The sequence below is a fragment of the Saccopteryx leptura genome, chromosome 1 (assembly GCF_036850995.1).
Source record: "Saccopteryx leptura isolate mSacLep1 chromosome 1, mSacLep1_pri_phased_curated, whole genome shotgun sequence".
NCBI lineage: Eukaryota > Metazoa > Chordata > Mammalia > Chiroptera > Emballonuridae > Saccopteryx > Saccopteryx leptura.
Genome location: NC_089503.1, coordinates 373,629,851 through 373,648,437, shown reverse-complemented (window position 1 = coordinate 373,648,437; position 18,587 = coordinate 373,629,851). Strand labels below are relative to the sequence as shown.

Sequence of the window (18,587 nt, the reverse complement as noted above, 5' to 3'; positions counted from 1 at the left end):
TCAATCCCACCACTGGAAATAAAGATAAGTGGTATTAAAGCCTCACCTTGTTAGTATATTGAGACATCAAGTCCGTACAGCCGACAGAATAAGGTCCACTTCCTCGGGGGATTTTAGTTTGGCCAAAGACTACAGCAGATAATATGGCCTGTAATTTATTGATCCGTTCTGAAAAACAGGTAAACGTCATCTCACCTGTCATTCCTTACTCCTCAGACTCCGTTATGTAAAGAAATTCCAGTATGTTCCTGCTTCACAGTGTCTGGCCTCCTTCGTGTCTTTACTTCCTAGTAATACACACAGCAATGACTGCGGGCCTGCGGGACAGAAAGGGCTGAGCAGGGAAAGGATGCAGACACAGCCTCCCCGGGACACGGAGGGCTCTCCCCTCCTCACAGCCTCCCCCGGGACACGGAGGGCTCTCCCCTCCTCACAGCCTCCCCCGGGACACGGAGGGCTCTCCCCTCCTAACATGTTCAGCATGCTCTTACCTCCGGCGCCAATCCAGGGCGCATTGAAAACCACTTTCCAAATCTGCTTCGCCTAAACATGAGCTTTATCTCACATTTCTGATTTGTGCTTACACCTTCCCGCTGTGTGTCTTCGCCTGATGTCCTTCCCATGAGAACATCAAAGCCGGTGGTCCAAAGAGAAACTAGATGACCATCTCCCCAACTCCCCCTCCTCATCCTCCAACCAGAAACCTGGGGACCATCCTACACTCCTACCTCTTTCTCACCAGCTCCCAATATACCTGGAGCCTCTTGCTCACCTGCCTCACTTCTCCCTTCACAGTCGTTGACCAGCCAGTTGCCTTCTCTCCTCACTATTCTATTCAGCTTGGAACTTGGCCTTTTCAAGTGCATAGTTCACCCGACTCCTGGAGCGATTTGTAACACAAAGCTCACCAGGCAATTCTTTGTAGAATCCTTCAATGGCTTCCTATCACCACGTGGTTTGTCCTGGAGGGAAATGTACTGGAATCTTTCTGGAAGGCAGTTTGTATGTGGTATTTAAATATACATATACCTTCCTAAGTTATTCCCATCGCCCCTTGGGGCACAGCTGTGGCCTATCCTTCCAGCGTTCTGGGGTTAAAACATGCTCGTAGGCACACAGGTGAAACCCCCAGTTCCTGGCACTGGGAGAAGGACCCTCCTGGAGTTCCACCCTTCTGCTTTCCTTCTCTCCCTCCTGTCCCTGTGCCCCAGGGCTCCTGAACTACACACTGGGTGGTCTGCTGCCTCTGCCCCCACGTAAGTAAATAAACGTTAGTTCCTGGGTTTGAAATCCCCATAGGAAAATCCTATCAGCCTGTACCAGGGGTCCCCAAACTACGGCCCGCGGGCCACATGCGGCCCCCTGAGGCCATTTATCCGCCCCCCGCTGCACTTCTGGAAGGGGCACCTTTTTCATTCGTGGTCAGTGAGAGGAGCATAGTTCCCATTGAAATACTGGTCAGTTTGTTGATTTAAATTTACTTGTTCTTTATTTTAAATATTGTATTTGTTCCCATTTTGTTTTTTTACTTTAAAATAAGATATGTGTAGTGTGCATAGGGGTTTTTTCATAGTTTTTTTTATAGTCTGGCCCTCCAACGGTCTGAGGGATAGTGAACTGGCTCCCCGTGTAAAAAGTTTGGGGACCCCTGGCCTATACCATCTGGATCAGATGTCAGGTCTCAGAAGTCTTCCCCGATTCCCAGGACTTAACCATTTTATCCTCAGTATTAAATCAAATTCCCTGGGTATATTTTTTATCATTCTTCCTGTCATACTATATTAAAGTGGGAGTTCGCACACTCAGTCTCCCACGGTACGCCAGCTCCTAAGAGCGGTTTGTGTGTCCTCAGATCTGCATGGCCAGCGCTCAGTAAATATCTGTGGAAATGAGGTGAAGTGAGCTTTCAATTGCCACTGCTCAGTCACTTCCATCGGATGCCTCACGGCACGCACTCTTGTCTGCACCCACTACTGAAACTTTATCTCTCATTTCAAGACCCTTAAACACCTGCAGTTTCATCTCATCTGTTCTCCTTCTTTCTAAATCCCAATCACGACCCCATTTAATTTCAAGATGGCAGTCTGGCTTTAGCTCAGCGATTTCTTCAAGTTCCCTCATTAATTTTAAGATGGTGAGTCCGAATATCAGTATATCCAGGCTTTTACCTTTCTGGATGCAGCTTGCCCACTCCTTTCCTTCTGCTGGACTGTGAGTTGATTACTCGGCTAGACAGACACCTCAGGCTTTCCCTCACACTCGGCCTCTGCCACAGACACCTAGAACGATGTCAGGAATGGCACCTGCATTGCTATTGTAGGGAATCACCCAGAAACATTTTGAGTCCTAAGAAGAGGCCTATTTATACACTGTACCTTGGTGACTAATGTGGGAAGCACCTGGGCAGAGATGAGCCTTTCGGCACACAAGACCTTACTACTCAGAGTTGGTCCCTGGACCAGCATCGCTGGCATCACCTGGGAGCTTGGAAATGCAGGGCCTCAGGCCTCATCCCAGCTCTACTGAACCAGAAAAGCTGTGCCTATTAAAGTTTAAAGGAGCACTGGCCTAAGGTCCCAGGCAACCTCCCCAGGGAAGGTAGGGCTCAGAGGAATGGAGCCTGGGTCTAGGAGTCAGTGACCCTATTTTGGATTCCAACTGTCCTTCTTTTTTTTTTTTTTGTATTTTTTCGAAGCTGGAAACGGGGAGGCAGTCAGACAGACTCCTGCATGCACCCAACCGGGATCCACCCGGCATGCCCACCAGAGGGTGATGCTCTGCCCATCTTGGGGCGTCGCTCTGCTGCAATCAGAGCCATTCTAGCACCTGAGGCAGAGGCCACAGAGCCATCCTCAGCGCCTGGGCAAACTTTGCTCCAGTGGAGCCTTGGCTGCTGGAGGGGAAGAGAGAGACAGAGAGGGGGAGGGGTGGAGAAGCAGATGGGTGCTTCTCCTGTGTGCGCTGGCCGGGAATCGAACCTGGGACTCCTGCACGCCAGACGACGCTCTACCACTGAGCCAACTGGCCAGGGCCCCAACTGTCCCTCTTGTTAGCTGTGGTGCTCTGGACTAATTGATTTCCTCCCCTCTCTTATCATCACTTGTAAAATGGGGGGTAAAAGCATGTGACTAGCCTACAGGACAGTTGTGAGGATGCTGATTCTTACGTCCAGTACCTAGCACACAACACAACATGTAACAGGAGACAACTGATATCATCTCTGCCTTCCCTAGCGGTGGTTAACTCTGGGTGCCCAAACTCAACCCCCTGCCGGAGTCTTAGTGGATCTCAGGGAAAGCATACCATTGTCCCCTTGGGCAGGTTCAAACCCCAAGGCATGTCCTTAGAGATGTCTTAAGAACACACATAACTTTACCTGAAAGGCTAACATTTTAGGGTCGATTTAGAATGACAAAGGGGTCTTTCTCCTCCATTTGAGACAGTCCACTAAGACTGTGTGGTGTAATAGGGAGCCATCAGGTCCAGAGGACAGCAGGAGAAGCCGCACCAGCTTGTGCTGTTCTGGGCCCCTGCCCACAGGCAGCCATGGTGTGACTCCGCCTGGGCTGAGGGAAGGACTCCGGCTCACAGAGATGGTGAGGAGCCCCAGAGAACCACAGCTGGCTCGGAGCACCACCTCTGGAATTGGGAGTTCAGTCTAGAGCAGGGGTCCCCAAACTACGGCCCGCAGGCCAAATGCGGCCCCCTGAGGCCATTTATCCGGCCCCCGCTGCACTTCCAGAAGGGGCACCTCTTTCATTGGTGGTCAATGAAAGGAGCACATTGACCATCTCATTAGCCAAAAGCAGGCCCATAGTTCCCATTGAAATACTGGTCAGTTTCTTGATTTAAATTTACTTGTTCTTTATTTTAAATATTGTATTTGTTCCCGTTTTGTTTTTTTACTTTAAAATAAGATATGTGCAGTGTGCATAGGGATTTGTTCATAGTTTTTTTTATAGTCCGGCCCTCCAACGGTCTGAGGGACAGTGAACTGGCCCCCTGTGTAAAAGGTTTGGGGACCCCTGGTCTAGAGCCATGGGAGGGTTCCAGGTTACACAAGATTCCCCGTGAGATCTCAGTTCCACCTGTACCCGGGACTCGCTTCCAATCTTCAGGAGTGCCCTGGCTCTCTGTAACCTGTTCTGTCCCCAGACGTCCTCACGCAGCATTCAGGAGCCACAGGTCAAGGGGCAGCTACAGGCTCACTTATCCCAGGACACTGGGTCTCCGGGAAGGTTTTAGGAAACTTCGAACTGGCCCCCAGGTTTGGCTACAGGTCTAAGGGCCCTGCGGCTAGCCAGTGCCAGCAGCCTAATCTGGTCACAGTCCTGGATTTCTTGTTCCCTAACCATCTATGCGGACTCATCATGAAGAAATAGGCAGGGAAGGGGATTTTCAGGTTGAATGGCCACTCTGTAGATGACATCATTTTGGCAGTTCAGAATTTATGTGACTTCTTATTTTTTCAACTTTACTGTATAAAAGCATTGAAACTCTTTGTATGTTATTCATTCTATTTTTCATTTCTGGTGAAATTCACTTGTCCAGTACTCCTGATATTCATTCCTGGGTTTGGAGATGGACAATATACATGCTAGGAACACTGCATTCTCTTACGTGGCTTTATGTCCTCTGTTAGCAAATAGGATATCTCTAGCCCATACTTCTAAACCTTTTACCTACATAACTGTATCTCCTATGTATTTGTTTAGCAAGAAGAATATAAATAATCATCTTTTATTTAATAAGCCATTTCTAATAAATTGAAAAATACATGTGCATTCATTTTTGGAGCATTGAGAATGCGTGGAGCATTAGGTTCAAAGCTGGAACACAGAAACGAATAAGCACTGTTTCCAGGTTCTGCTGGTCCAACGACAGCTTTCCGATGGTTTTCAAACATGAGGGGATAGAACGCATGTTTTGAATTTGCCACCCTGTACCAATAAAAGGTACATGATGTTAATGTCTCCTAGGCGATAATCTGGTCATCATGCAAGATGTTACTTGTTTTCAATCCACGGGAAAGGTAATGGGAAAGCTAATTAGGCTGTAAGCTCCTTGAACTTGACGACAAACTCTTAGACTTAGTCACCAGTGTACCCTGGTGTGCTGTTCAATAGATGGACCTGTGAAATATTGTGCCATTTCCTATGCAAATGTAGATATAAGATGGAGTCCCACTCCCATTGATGCATTCATTTCCCCAACTATGAAGTAGGGAAAAATTGATCTACAAGGTGCTGGGTTATGAAAGGTCTTTTGTACACGCTCCAGCAATGAGTCACCCATCAAGCCTGAATGACTAGATCCAAAGGCACCGTATCTATCCAGGTGCACAGGTCTGTGGGTACGGACATTATGACACCATTCAAAAGCCACCTACCTACACGGCTCACCTGAGGACACTAGCTAATGTACTTCGTGCATCACAACCCTCTGGGATTAACAGGAACTCACAGAGCTCCAGAGGCATTCTCTTTGCAACGAAGGTCCTTCTTAGGAATGGTAGATGTATCTGCCTGGAGATGGCTGTCCCCCTCTGGCCACCCCTCCTGGGTTTGTCTGTGCCTTCCTCTCCTCTCCTTCCCTCCACCATTCCAGTGAACACGCAGTCCCTTCTCATCTGGGCTCCTTACGCAGTCCCTTCTCTTCTGGGCTCCTTAGCACCTACACCTCCCTATCATTGGGTGGGAAAGATTGTTGCCCTCTGGATCTCCACACCCGAAACTGCCATCTTCACGCATCACTGGGACCAGGACTACACCTGCTGAGCACAATGCCATCAGCAGGTTTCGAGGCTCCTTCTGGGGGAGTGGGAGGGGGGAGAGGGTGGTGAGGGAATGAACTTCTCCATGGAGGCTGCAAGCCGAGCCTCCAGTCCGTCCAGTTCTGTCCTGCAGTCATCATATTTGAAGCAGATGGAAGCTTGAAACGAGGAGAAAGTGAGGCCCTCTCCCCTGCCCCGGGAGAACAGAGGGCCTCCATCAGCATCCGCCTCATGAAACTTGCTCAGAGGCCAATGTCTCTGACGTCTCTTTGAGTCTGGCAACAAGTCAGTTGCTCAAGCCTGGAATGAAGGTAACTCTTACCTGAAGGTTTAATATGGGCAACAGGACTGAGGTCTTGACAGTTCAAAGGTCGGGCCAGGGCGAGGCAGCTGCAGAGGCAGAAGAGCGCGTGCCATTTGGGCGACAGCATCTTGGGAGCTGATCAGTGGGTTCAGCTTAACCTACTTCAGGGCAGGTTAGTAAAAAGAAAATAAAAGCATGCAATAAATAGGATTTAAATAGGTTGACATATCAGTGTTATTAGATACTAGTAACATGATTTTTGCTTGTATCAGGGAAGAAGACATTTGGAAAACATGGCATATGCATTTTCAGGGCTGGGATAGATTCTAGCATGACAAAATCCTTGGTGATCTGTTTGTAGAGCATGAATAATGCTTGTAGACTGTTGTGTTAGGTTTTAAGCCACCCGTTCTCTAACTTTGTAGCAGTCTCGTTCAATTATAAAGAAGAGCATCAACATGCAATGATTATAATAATCATCTATCATAATCATAATACTATCCACAGGCATGCCTAGCAAGGAGTAAACATTCAATAAGTTTTGGTTAATATTCCCATCATAACTATAGAATGGTTATATTGCTACAGTCATGGTTGTTTTTGGTGTTGACAATGTTATATTTTTGGTTATCTCTCTATTCCTACCACACTGAAACCTTCCCAAAGGCAGAGGTCAGGTCTTCCTTATTGTCCCCAGTGCCTGACAGAAGGCCTGCCATGCCATTGGTGTTGAATAAATGTTTGTGGAATCCATGAGTAAATGTCTGTGGTCCAACAGATAGGTCCAGGTTCATGGTACTTATAAAGGGTGTTACGACTGGGTTCATGTTAACATCTTAGTAGCAAAAACTATCCCGTATCGTGCAGCACCTCTCCCCTTTAAAAGATTCCCTCAACTTGTTGGGGTGATAGAAATGATCCAAGCCATCGCCGTATCACACTTGACCTTTAGCAATAACCTCTGACAGCTCTCTCTGCTTTTACCCTCGTCCCTATCGTTTATTCCCAACATAGCAGTCAGACTGAACACGTCACTCCTCTGCTCAAAACCCCCAGACGAGTTTACCACACGGAGCAGAAGCCACAGACCTAAAGTCACCGAGCAGGTCCCACAGTCTGTACTCACTGGACCCCAGCCCCGCTCGCATTCCCACTGCAACCACACTGGCCTCCTGGCTCTGCAGAAAATACATCAGGCACTCCCTGCCCACCACAGGGTCGTCACATGTCCCTTCTTCCGGGAAGGCCCTGTGGCCTGATCCTCCAGTGACTGGCTCCCTTGCCCCTAGGTTTTTGCTTCCACGTTTCCTTCTCCGTGAGACTTTCTTGATCAATTTACAATTACAATCCAACCTCCTTCTCCACAGCACTAGTTCCTGCCCTTCCCCCAGCCCCAGGCTTTCTTTATTTGTCTTTATAATGTTTATCACCAAGTGCTATGCGTACTCTGTACATTATTGTGAACTGGTTATCTGCCTCTGTTGGAAAGTCAGATCTGTGACTGTAGGGAATTCTGACTGGTTCTCCCCCTGCTGTGTTAGCAGGACCCAGAAGAGCCCTCGGCGCAGGGTAGGCACTGATACATTGCATGGTGAGTGAACACATTCTGAACCCTAGTAGTTTCTAACACGCCTGGTTACTAGCACAAACTGAGCCAAGTTGAAGGATGCGTGTGAGTGTTGGTCCCATTGACACCAATGGGGTACTAACTAGTTGGCATAGTTATTCTGCAGAAAGACAGAAACAGACAGTGGTGGCACACATGATTAGCTCTCCTGAGTAACAACGTGCTCCCTGACACTTCCTGGCTTTCCTGCGGCTGGACACGGCCCTGGGGCTGATTTCTGACAGATGGGAGTTTGAATGGAAGTGGTCTAGGACAGTGGTCCCCAACCCCCAGGCTGCAGACCAGTACCGGTCCATGGGCCATTTGGTTCCGGTCCACAGAGAAAGAATAAATACCTTACGTTATTTCCATTTTATTTATATTTAAGTCTGAGAGAGAGGGAGAGACAGGGAAAATAAAAATACACGTTATATTTAAGTCTGAACAATGTTTTATTTTTTTTAAATGACCAGATTCCCTCTGTTACATCCGTCTAAGACTCACTCTTGACGCTTGTCTCAGTCACGTGATACATTTATCCATCCCACCTTAAAGGCCGGTCCGTGAAAATATTTTCTGACATTAATCCGGTCCGTGGCCCAAAAACGGTTGGGGACCACTGGTCTAGGACATGTATGAGTCTTCTTTATCCCTTCTTGTCCCTGATACAGCAAACTTAGAAGCCACATGTGGTTCTCAAGAAGGAAGAAGCCTGGGTTCCTGTCACTGAACAGGGAAGAGCCCCTGCTGATTCACAGGGTCTTTCAGGAGAAGGAAATAAATCTCTGTCGAGTGAAGCCACTGAAATCTCCATGTTACACTGTTACTGCATTATCGCAGCCCAGCCTGGCCTATTCTGACTGAGAGCTGGTCTGCCGCCATTCTGTCACCAGGTATTAATTAGCCGAGACTGCATACCCTCTGCTAAGTCAACAACGGTGGACATACTTGAGAATGTGACACAATCCCTGCTCTGTAAGAGCTGATACCAGGTTTTCTGAGATAAGACTAGTCCATTTAAAATGATATGGTGCAAATTCTTAGGGCAACAGGAGTCCAGAGCGAAAGCCTTCATAGGAGATAGGGCTGTAGCAAGGTCCGCTCTTACCACACGGGTTACAAAACTCCAGCTGGGAGGCTGGGAAAACTGTCACTGGAACTGTAAGCTCCTTGGGCTACTTGTAGAATGACTATCCTTATTTTAGATATTATATATATGATCAGAAAAAGATTGCATAATATGACTCTAAATTATAATTTTGGTTGTTATGTTTTATCTTGTTTAAGTATTACTTTTAATTTTATATATGATTATATATGATTTCAAATCATGGTAATGCTTGTTAATACATGACTTCAAAAATCCAAACATGGCAGAATAATGTAAATAAAAAATTGAATTGTCTCTTCAGTTAGATTATTTCTGTATGTATTTCTATTCTTGAATACTGCACTTACATATAATATGCACACACACATACATACACATATATAAATGTACAGTTTAAAAATGTATTTACAAAATTTCATACTATATATTCCACATATATTTGATATTACATTGTAGATAACTTTTCATATGAATACATAGTGCTGGAATATGTCTTTTTATTTTAAAATGGCATGAATTGCTCCAGTAAAGTCTGTTTACTATTTGAATAATAAAACTGTTGACATCCAAAGGCTTCTTATGCCCCAAGCATTTTGCATAGTTTCTGGCACATTATCTTATTCAATCGTGACTAAAACAATCTGTGAGGGGATTTAATTATCCCCGTTCTATTGAGGATATTCAGGCAAGGACAGTTTAATTAATTTGTCCTAATCAGATAACTAGCAGGTGCTGGAGGCAAAGCTTGAACCCAGAATGTCTCAGTCTCTGCTTTAACCACAATGTACCAACTTTGTGTAGAATCAGTTCCTATTCAGTCAAAAACTATAACATTCCAAGTTAGTAAATAGAACAATACTTCCATGATGCTAAGGTGTTTGGGAACTTCTTGGATTGAGAAGATGACTCAACAAATACTTAGAAATTGCCCTCCAAAGAGATGAGACTCTGTCTCATTGTTTTTGCTCTGATATATGTTTGGAGCAACACGCTACAGAGCTGCACAGTACTGTGTATGATGAACCCAAGGAAATAGCTACTGATGTCTCAAGCACAGAGTAGAAGTTGAACTAATGTCAGGCTGTGTGCTGGCTGACTTCCACCACCACCCTTCATTCCTGTTGTCACCACTTGGTTCTTCATCATAGTTAACATCATCCACAGAAAGTATTTATAGGGTCATGAGCAGACAGCTTTAGAAAAGTCATCCCTGATGCTTACGGTCTATAACAGAATAGGGGAGTGTCTTTATCCCATTTGGAAAATTACTGGGGATGAAAACGAGAACAAAGGAAGGCAAAGTGCAATACATAAGGAGTGACTTTTTAGGGACATTCCACTGACCCAAAGAAGGTTAGGTTGCCCACAGCCCCTTGCTAGTGATCACATCTTCCCTGACAATAACCCCAGGAAGAATTAAAGACAGCCAGTTGCTGGCAGGCCTTCCCAAGTCCTCCAAGCAGGACGGGGGCGCTCTGCTCTCCCCATGTTTCCCTGTGGCATTCATGACCATCATCTTTGGCCCTCCGAATGGAACAGGGCACAACGAAGGCCAGATGAAACAGCAGGCGAGAGCTCCCGCCCTGACCACACCCACGCTGCAAAGTGCTCTTGGGGGACCTTTGAATGTACTGATCCCTGAGCCCCACCTCAGGCCTACTGTTTCCGAACCTCCAGGAGGCAAGTCCAGCCATCTGCATTTCAGCTTCCTAACAGTTTTGACAGGGCCAGTCCCAGGGTGTAGTGTTTAGAAACTACTGCAATAGAACAACATACACTAATTGTTGAGAGTTTTTCATCATCCTATCACACGTGCTGTCTTTGCTCATCCTCTCAATCACTTAATGACTGGCTGACTCATTCATTCATTCAGTTGTTTGTTTCCCTTTACTGGATTTTAAGAGGGCCTATGTGTCAGTCACTATGTTTGGACTAGAAATATACAGTGTGTCCGTAAAGTCATGGTGCACTTTTGACCGGTCACAGGAAAGCAACAAAAGACGATAGAAATGTGAAATCTGCACCAAATAAAAGGAAAACCCTCCCAGTTTCTGTAGGATGATGTGGCAGCATGTGCGCATGCGCAGATGATGACGTAATACAGTGTATACAGCGGAGCAGCCCCTGGCCATGCCAGTCAAGATGTGGACGGTACAGAGGAAAGTTCAGTGTGTTCTGTGGCTCACTAAATTCGAATCCATGACCAAAGTGCAACGTGAATATCAGCGCGTTTATAACGAAGCGCCATCACAAAGGAATAACATTACTCGGTGGGATAAGCAGTTGAAGGAAACCTCGTTCTGGCAGGCCATCAGTCAGTGACGAGTCTGTAGAGGCTATACGGGATAGCTACCTAAGGAGCCCTAAAAAATCTGTGCATGAGCCCACAGCGAACTGCACTGAATAGGTATGAAACTGGGCGAGTTTTCCTTTTATCTGGTGCAGATTTCACATTTCTATCGTCTTTTGTTGCTTTCCTGTGACTGGTCAAAAGTGCACCATGACTTTACGGACACACTGTATATATATTTTGCATGCTTAGAGTATTTTATTTAATTAAAAAAATTTAGCCTGACCTGTGGTGGCGCAGTGGATAAAGCGTTGACCTGTGTAAAGCCAGAAGGCACAGCCGTGGCCAGGGCCAGAGCCACCATCAGAGCAGCCCAGCCCATGCAGGTTCGCATTGGATTCGGACAGTCGGTAAAGAAACAATGGAGCCAAGAACTGATGGTCCATAGTCTTTAATTCTAGCTTGCACCCGGCGGGCAAGTAAAAATACACACTGGGCTCCAAAACCCACTCACATTCAGTGCTCACAAAGCCACTGACTTATCCGAGTTTCCTAGAATCAAAGGTTTCTAGCTCACCAGACTTATTCACCTCTGTTCCCCATCTCCTTCCTTATCCCAAATACAAACTCTACACAAACTGGCATCTCACTCAGCACTCCACCATCTTGGCTGCTTCTCCTGGCCTCCTCCACGTGGCCTTTCTCTGCTCTCCTCTGCTCTCTCTTCTAATGATAATCTCAGGAACCAAGAGAGAGCAAGCTCTCATTCCGTCCCCATTTTATAGTGTAGAAATCCAAACCCTTAATCCAATATATAAAATAGGGAAGTCTCTAATACAAAGTCACTTTCTGAGGCATGATTGGATTGTACCACCCCACATCAAAAAGGGTAGGAAAGGCTTAATCCCAAAACCAAGCCCCAGGCTACAAGGATTCTGCCTGCCTTTAGCCCAACCCAACACACATTAATATCACCTGGGCAATGGCCTCCTCGTGTTATCTTTAACAAAGTGAGCATAATACATTTTATCTGCCCAATAACCTGGAACGCTGAGGTCACCAGTTCAAAACCCTGGGCTTGCCTGGTCAAGGCACATATGGGAGTTGATACTTCCTGCTCCTCCCCCCTTTCTCTCTCTCTCTCTCTCTCTCTCTCTCTCTCTCTCTCACTCTAACTCTCCTCTCTAAAATGAATAAATGAATTAAAAACAATTTTTTTTTCAGTTACAGTTGACATACAATATTACATTAGTTTCAGGTATATAACACAATGGTTACACATTTACATAAAGGACGCGATCACCCCGAAAAGTCTAGTACACCCCGACACCGTACACAGTTGCTACCACGTCATTGGCCGTGTTCCCTGTGCTGTACTTCACATCCCCGGGACTGCTCTGTAACTACCACTCTGTACTTCTCTCTCCCTTCACCATCCACCCATCTGGCAAACATCAGTTTATTCTCTGTATCTACAAGTTTCTTTCTCTTCTGTTTGTTCACTTAATTTGTTTTTGGAATTTCACATATGTAAAGCCAGGAGCCAAGGCCAGGGCAACTATCACAGCAGCCTTCTGGCCTATGCAGGTTCACATTGGATTCGGACAGTCGGTAAAGAAACCATGGAGCCAAAAACTGGTGGGCCATAGTCTTTAATCTAGCTTGCACCCGGCGGGCAAGTAAAAATACACACTGGGCTCCAAAACCCAGTCACATTCAGTGCTCACAAAGCTACTGATTTATCCGAGTTTCCTAGAATCAAAGGTTTCTAGCTCACCAGCCTTATTTTCCTCAGTTCCCCATCTCCTTCCTTATCCCAGATACAAACTCTACACAAACTGGCATCTCACTCAGCACTCCACCATCTTGGCTGCTTTTCCTGGCCTCCTCCACGTGGCCGCCTTCTGCTGCTGGCTCTACTTTCTCTGCTCTCTCATGCTAATCTCAGGAACCAAGAGCCAAGTCCCGTTCTGCCCCCATTTTATAGTGTAGCTTCACAACCTTTAATTCAAAATACAAAATAGGGTAGTCTCTAATACAAAGACACTTCTGAGGCATGATTGGATTGTACCGCCCCACATCAGAAAGGGTGGGAAAGGCTTAATCCCAAAACCAAGCCCCAGGCTCCAACAATCCTGCCTGCCCCCAACACACATTAATATCACCTGGGCGATGGCCTCCTTGTGTCATCTTTAACAAAGTGAGCATAATACATTTTATCTGCCCAACAACATATAAATGAAATCACGGTATTTGCCTCTCCTTGTCTGAGTTATTCAAAACAGAGGTGATTATTGTCTTCAGAATCCCTCAGGAAAGAAACTTTTGAATAATCGTAATGAAGACCATAACAGATCATTTATAAGCCTTCGTAAAAATGAAGGTCTAGTGGGCATAAAAGAACGGAAGCAAACCTTAGCACCTCCATTTTTCAGTTTGGGGACTGAAGATCAATGAAGCACAGGAAGGCCTAGTGACCTGCCCGGTGTCACACACTGGGCCTCTGTGTGGGCAGGACCATAGCGGGTCTCCCTTCTTCCACCCCAGTGTACTGAGCGAGAGAAGCACCCAGACCGGGTCCCTCCCCTCTCTCCACCTTCCCAGCGCCTCAAAATGCTCTGCTCCCTGCACTGCCTCTGGGGTGCTCTGTGGATGGAAAGGAATGACAGGACTGTCCCCAGCTGACAGCAAGACAGCTGTGCCAAAGCAGTGGACAACCATCACCAAAGTGTCCCTGAGGTCAGGCAGGGAGGTCCACTGTTGGCCGGCTCCTCGGGAGCACGGAAGGAGGGGACACCTCCCTCCTCACTGAGCAGAGGCTCCCTGTCCGGCAGTCAGGGGCCTGTCGCAGAGCAGAAGGCTGCCTCCTGTCTGCCAGCAGCCTGCTGTCCAGGCCTCCACTCAGCCACTTCCTGCCTCCCCTGCAATGGATGCTCTGTCGCTGGCATTGCTTCAGCCAGGAGCCTGTGAGCTCCTGCAGGGCAGGGATGGGTCTCAGGAGCCTTTTCATTACTACTACTTAAGAAAGGGCTCAGCATATAACAAGCTAGTAAATGCTTCTTGAAGGAGGGTAAAGGATCCTGTCTTCTTTTTGGTGGGGGCTATCAGGTTGTCTAGAAACCCATTTCCAGATGATTTCACTCCAAGCTGTGACTTCTCAGTGTGCCACCGGGGAGGGTGGTGGTCCAGTGCCTGTGCTTTAGTGCCTGGAGCCCAAAGCTTGGTTCTGAACACCAGACTTGCCACCAGCCCTGTGACCTTCTGCAACTATGGAAATATTCTGTGCCTTATTTCCTGACCTGCAAAGTGAGGCAGAGTGAGAGTGATATCACCCAGGGCTAAATGATAAATATATGCAGAAGTGTTTTACATGTAGTTAAATATAAACAGTAGCATATACTCATCTTGCATTCTTAGCCTCACACATTGCTTATTGGTAAGTAGTTGCTCAATAAATGTTAACAAATAAAAGTAAGGTGTCAATCAAGATGGTGAGATAGAAACAGAAAGACTTTTTCTTTGCCCACTGAAGGCAGTTGTTCATTGCCTGCTTTGTCCTTGCTGGCTCTCCGGAATAGATCTGATGGGTTTCATTTCAGGCCTTCTCTTCCTTAACCATTAAGCACTAAAATTAGCACTTTGCCTGCATTCCCTGGGGGACTTTGTGTTCACTGCCCTTCCCTCTTCAGGCTGTTAGTGTCCTGGTAGTGCTGGGGGCATGCCTCCTGGTTTACCCCCAGGGCCTGCTGCTCCGCAACTCACCCAAGCTCCTCGCCCCAGTCTACCCTAGGCTGCCAAGCTCCTTCCTCTGAGCTCACAAGCCTTTCCTCAGTGACTCCCAGACAAGAGCCTGCTCTTTTTCTGTTTTAAGTGAGAGGAGGGGAGACAGTGAGACAGACCCCAGCATGCACCCCGACTGGAATTCATCCATTCTTTTAATCAAGGTCTCTTGTAGGTATCAAGGCCTAGAAAATTTACTCTAAAGCAAAGAATCACATGCTGTTGGAGAGAAATGTTGTGAAGAAAAGAGGGTTTTGAATGTCCTCCAAGTCAGATTCCAGGAGCAGGAATGTGTGACAAGCTTCAGGCACAGTGAGGGTGTGCTCTGTCATCGATGCAGAGTGTAAATGACTCAGAGTGTGGGTTGAGGAGTAGCTGCTGTGTCTGAGGGGGGAGGGGGCAGGTAACAGACCACACAGGGCGGCTGGAGAGGGAAGGAGGACTTCAGAGTCAATAGCTGTTCTTGGAATGCTGCCTGTCCTCATAATCTCAAACAAAAACGTGGCGACAGTTCTGAAAGAAATTTCTCTCTAACTTTGGGAACCACTGGCCTAGTGCCAAGGACAGTTCTGAACGAGAAGTCCTTCTGAAACTAAATTACTGATGCTGTGGCAAAGGCTAGAGAAGTTATCAGACTTAGATGTCAGCCTTTTGAGTACATTTTGAGCATTTTTTCTATCAGTTTGACATTTTCTAAAAACTCAAGTGAGAACTCCTTGGACCAGGAAGAGGACTTGATGAAGCATGCTTCTGGAAGAATCAATAAAATCTCCTGATTTACATATCGCAGGCATCTGAGGAGAGACCCAGGGACTGCTTCCAGAGTCTCGACTTGTTGATTTGGGTTTGGCTTTGCCTTAATACCATCAGAAACTTTTAAAGATAAGCAAAGAAGCACTTTGACAGCAACTCAGACCTTCTGAATCCAAACCTTGATGGCTGGTTTAGTTCAGTTGTTGGAGAAGACAGACCTTGTTGTCTCAGAGGGGACAGACCTCCTTCTTGTCGACCCTCAGGCTGGACCCGGTCCCCTGTCTGCCTCCCCTCACATTCCTGCCCAAAGGCACGTGCATTCTGCTCGCCTTCCTCGCAGCAGAAGCTGCCAACAGACGAGGCCTTAAGAGAGCTCCGTGTTGTTGGGACCATCTGGACAGTCTGTGGGAGGGAGCCCAGTGAAGGCCGCTACGGAAACTTTTAGATTCTTGTGGGCGGGGACTGAAACCTAATCATTTTGTGGCTGTCCAAGACAAACCTCGTATGTCAGCGCCCTGCTTCTCAAACTGCCACCTGCCACCCGGAGTGGGCGGCCTCACTCTTGGGTCTCCTCCCGCCCTCTGCCAGTGTGGGGCCCGGGGTTCAGATTCTACTTGGGAAGCTGTGGACGATGCAAACTAACAGAAAATTTAAAAGGTGATAAGAGGGTATGAGATGGGTACTAAACCTACCAGGGCAGTCACTTTGGAAGTTATATAAATATCTAGGAAAATATATAAGTGTACACCTGAAATGAATACAAGGTTGGGCAAAAGTAGGTTTACAGTTGTTAACATGGAAAATAATATGATAAGTAAATAATAATACAATAAGCTTGTTTCACAAACTCACAATGGTAAACCTACATACTTTTGCTCTACCTCATGTAAGATTGTATTTCAACTGTAGTTGAAAAATAAAATATTCAATCAATAAATAAATACAAATATAAAGGTGATCAGGAATAAATAACTTTTTTATTGACCACCTACTATGTGCAGGCACTGTCTAGCCAGGTGCTTTATGTAATGTCTAGACGTCACAGTAAGGAATAGAGTGGGGCAGGTATTATTACCTTCGTTTACAGTTAGAAACACTGAAGTTTTGAAAGATAGGCTGACTCCTGGCAACTGACAGGTTTCAAAGGCCTGATCCACAATCCCAGCTCTCTGGGGTAAATGAGAAAACCCAGCAGTTGGTATGCTCTTGTTTTTATTTAAATATATACATTTATACACAAATAGGATTAAAAAAATATAGATGAATGTAAAACCAGAATGTTCTCAGTGGTTATTATTTAAATGGTAAGATTATAGGTTATTTTATTTTTTACTGTACTACATTCAGACTCTGCTATTATTTTCTTTTATTTAGAAATTAAATTTAATGGTCTGACAATGGCCCATAAGAACACACAGGTTTCAGATCAACATTATATTTTTTATATTTTTAACAGCTACTTTTAAAATTTGTCAATAATGAACATGGGTCACTTGGGTAGGTAAAAGGGAAAAGAAACAAAACGCTAGCTCTTTTCTTGGACAACGAAATGTAAACAGATGGCTCCGTGTCAGAAAAAGCGAGACCCTGAGATATGGCAGGTCCACTTCAGGGCCAGTGCTAGACCTGAGGATTGGCGTGGGAGAGAGGGTGTCAGGCATCCCACACTCACCCTGCGTCTCATTCTGCAACTAATCTCGTGGGGCTTTCTGCCCTGACGCTCTTGCTAGTTTCAGAGCCAGAAGCATCTGCCCCTTCCCACAATGACCACAGCACTGTTTGTTCCTCTCTTAGAGCACTTACTTTTTTGCACAATACATTCTCCCACAACAGCCTGTACGCCAGACCATCTGATAACATATCCATCCACTCCAACATTTATGAAGCACCATCCATGTGCCACGTAGTGGGTGCTGAATGTATTGCTGGTTTCTACAATAAGCACACTCAGCCCCACGTAGGGAAACAGGGAAGCCCGGGCTCCAAAGCGGTGGGAACAGTTCAGTCTCAATGAATTTACTTAGAAATATTTCAATCACAAAATCTGGAAATGAACTAGTCTAATCAATATATATGAGCGTTTTATGTTGGCCTAGTGTGGGCTTGATCTTGAATTATGCGTAGAGCATGGGCATACTGCAGTATTTGTAGCACCTGTACCTTCTAAAGGTCTTAATTCTGGTTGGGCGAACTACCGAGGAGGCACAGACAGAGGCTCCGGTTTTATTTAATGGCATCTGGAGTTCGAGATGATTTGACAGATGTGACTTTAATGCGAGCACAAAGAATGATCAATTCCGGGGTGGATGGTGCTGGCAGGCATGGAAAGGTCACACTGGTGGTGACTCTCAAAGGAGGAGGAGCATTAGCTGACTGAGTTGCCCTGATGGGAAGAAGAAGGAAGATATGTCACACAAAGGAACGTGGTCTGGAGCCTCAGGCTGTTCGCTGAACCAGGGGTGCACCCAGTCTGTATTTCCACTAGACTTGTGCCCTGGTGACTTCACTGCGGCCCCTTGCTCCAATCCATAGTGCACCTCTGCCCATGACGTTCAAGTCCTCTGCCCTAAATCACCCACACCCACTCTCCTCCACCCTGTTCTCCTCTTTCTGGGGATCTGAAATCCTCAGAGGAGAACAGAGAATACCCGAACTACATTCCATTTGGAAGTCCCTCTCTTTGCCTTCAATTCAGTTTTGGATCACAGGTTACCCTGTGTCTTTATAACCATCTCTGTTCCCCAGGTCTTCAGCTTCACTCACCCTTCCTCAGTCCAGGGGAACATTAGCTTCCCCGGGTGCCTCCTCAGCGCCCATAAACCCTGCTCACTCCACATTATTACTCTGCAATTAATACATGGGTTGCATTTTAAGATTTAAAATATTTTCTTATTTATTTTCTTTCCCCAAATAGATTGAAGCTGCTCCTGAAAAAGATCCAATATTTTAGATTTCCCACCGTTCTACGCT

At 46.3% G+C, this 18,587-nt stretch overlaps 1 protein-coding gene across 6 annotated transcripts in view; it reads right to left on the bottom strand.

Annotated features, from left to right (window-relative positions):
* Positions 1-18,587, bottom strand: part of PLA2G7 (phospholipase A2 group VII) — a 43,382-nt gene that overhangs the window by 15,282 nt on the left and 9,513 nt on the right. For 3 of the 6 annotated variants that reach the window (XM_066359261.1, XM_066359259.1, XM_066359264.1), the window contains exons 2-3: positions 6,096-6,238; positions 47-168 (exon numbers count right to left, since the gene is read on the bottom strand). In XM_066359261.1, coding sequence (XP_066215358.1) covers positions 47-168; positions 6,096-6,204 — 231 coding nt within the window. In that variant the 5' untranslated portion in view covers positions 6,205-6,238. The remainder of the gene's footprint in view (positions 1-46; positions 169-6,095; positions 6,239-18,587) is intronic. The other 3 variants (XM_066359263.1, XM_066359260.1, XM_066359265.1) reach the window with 1 other exon arrangement.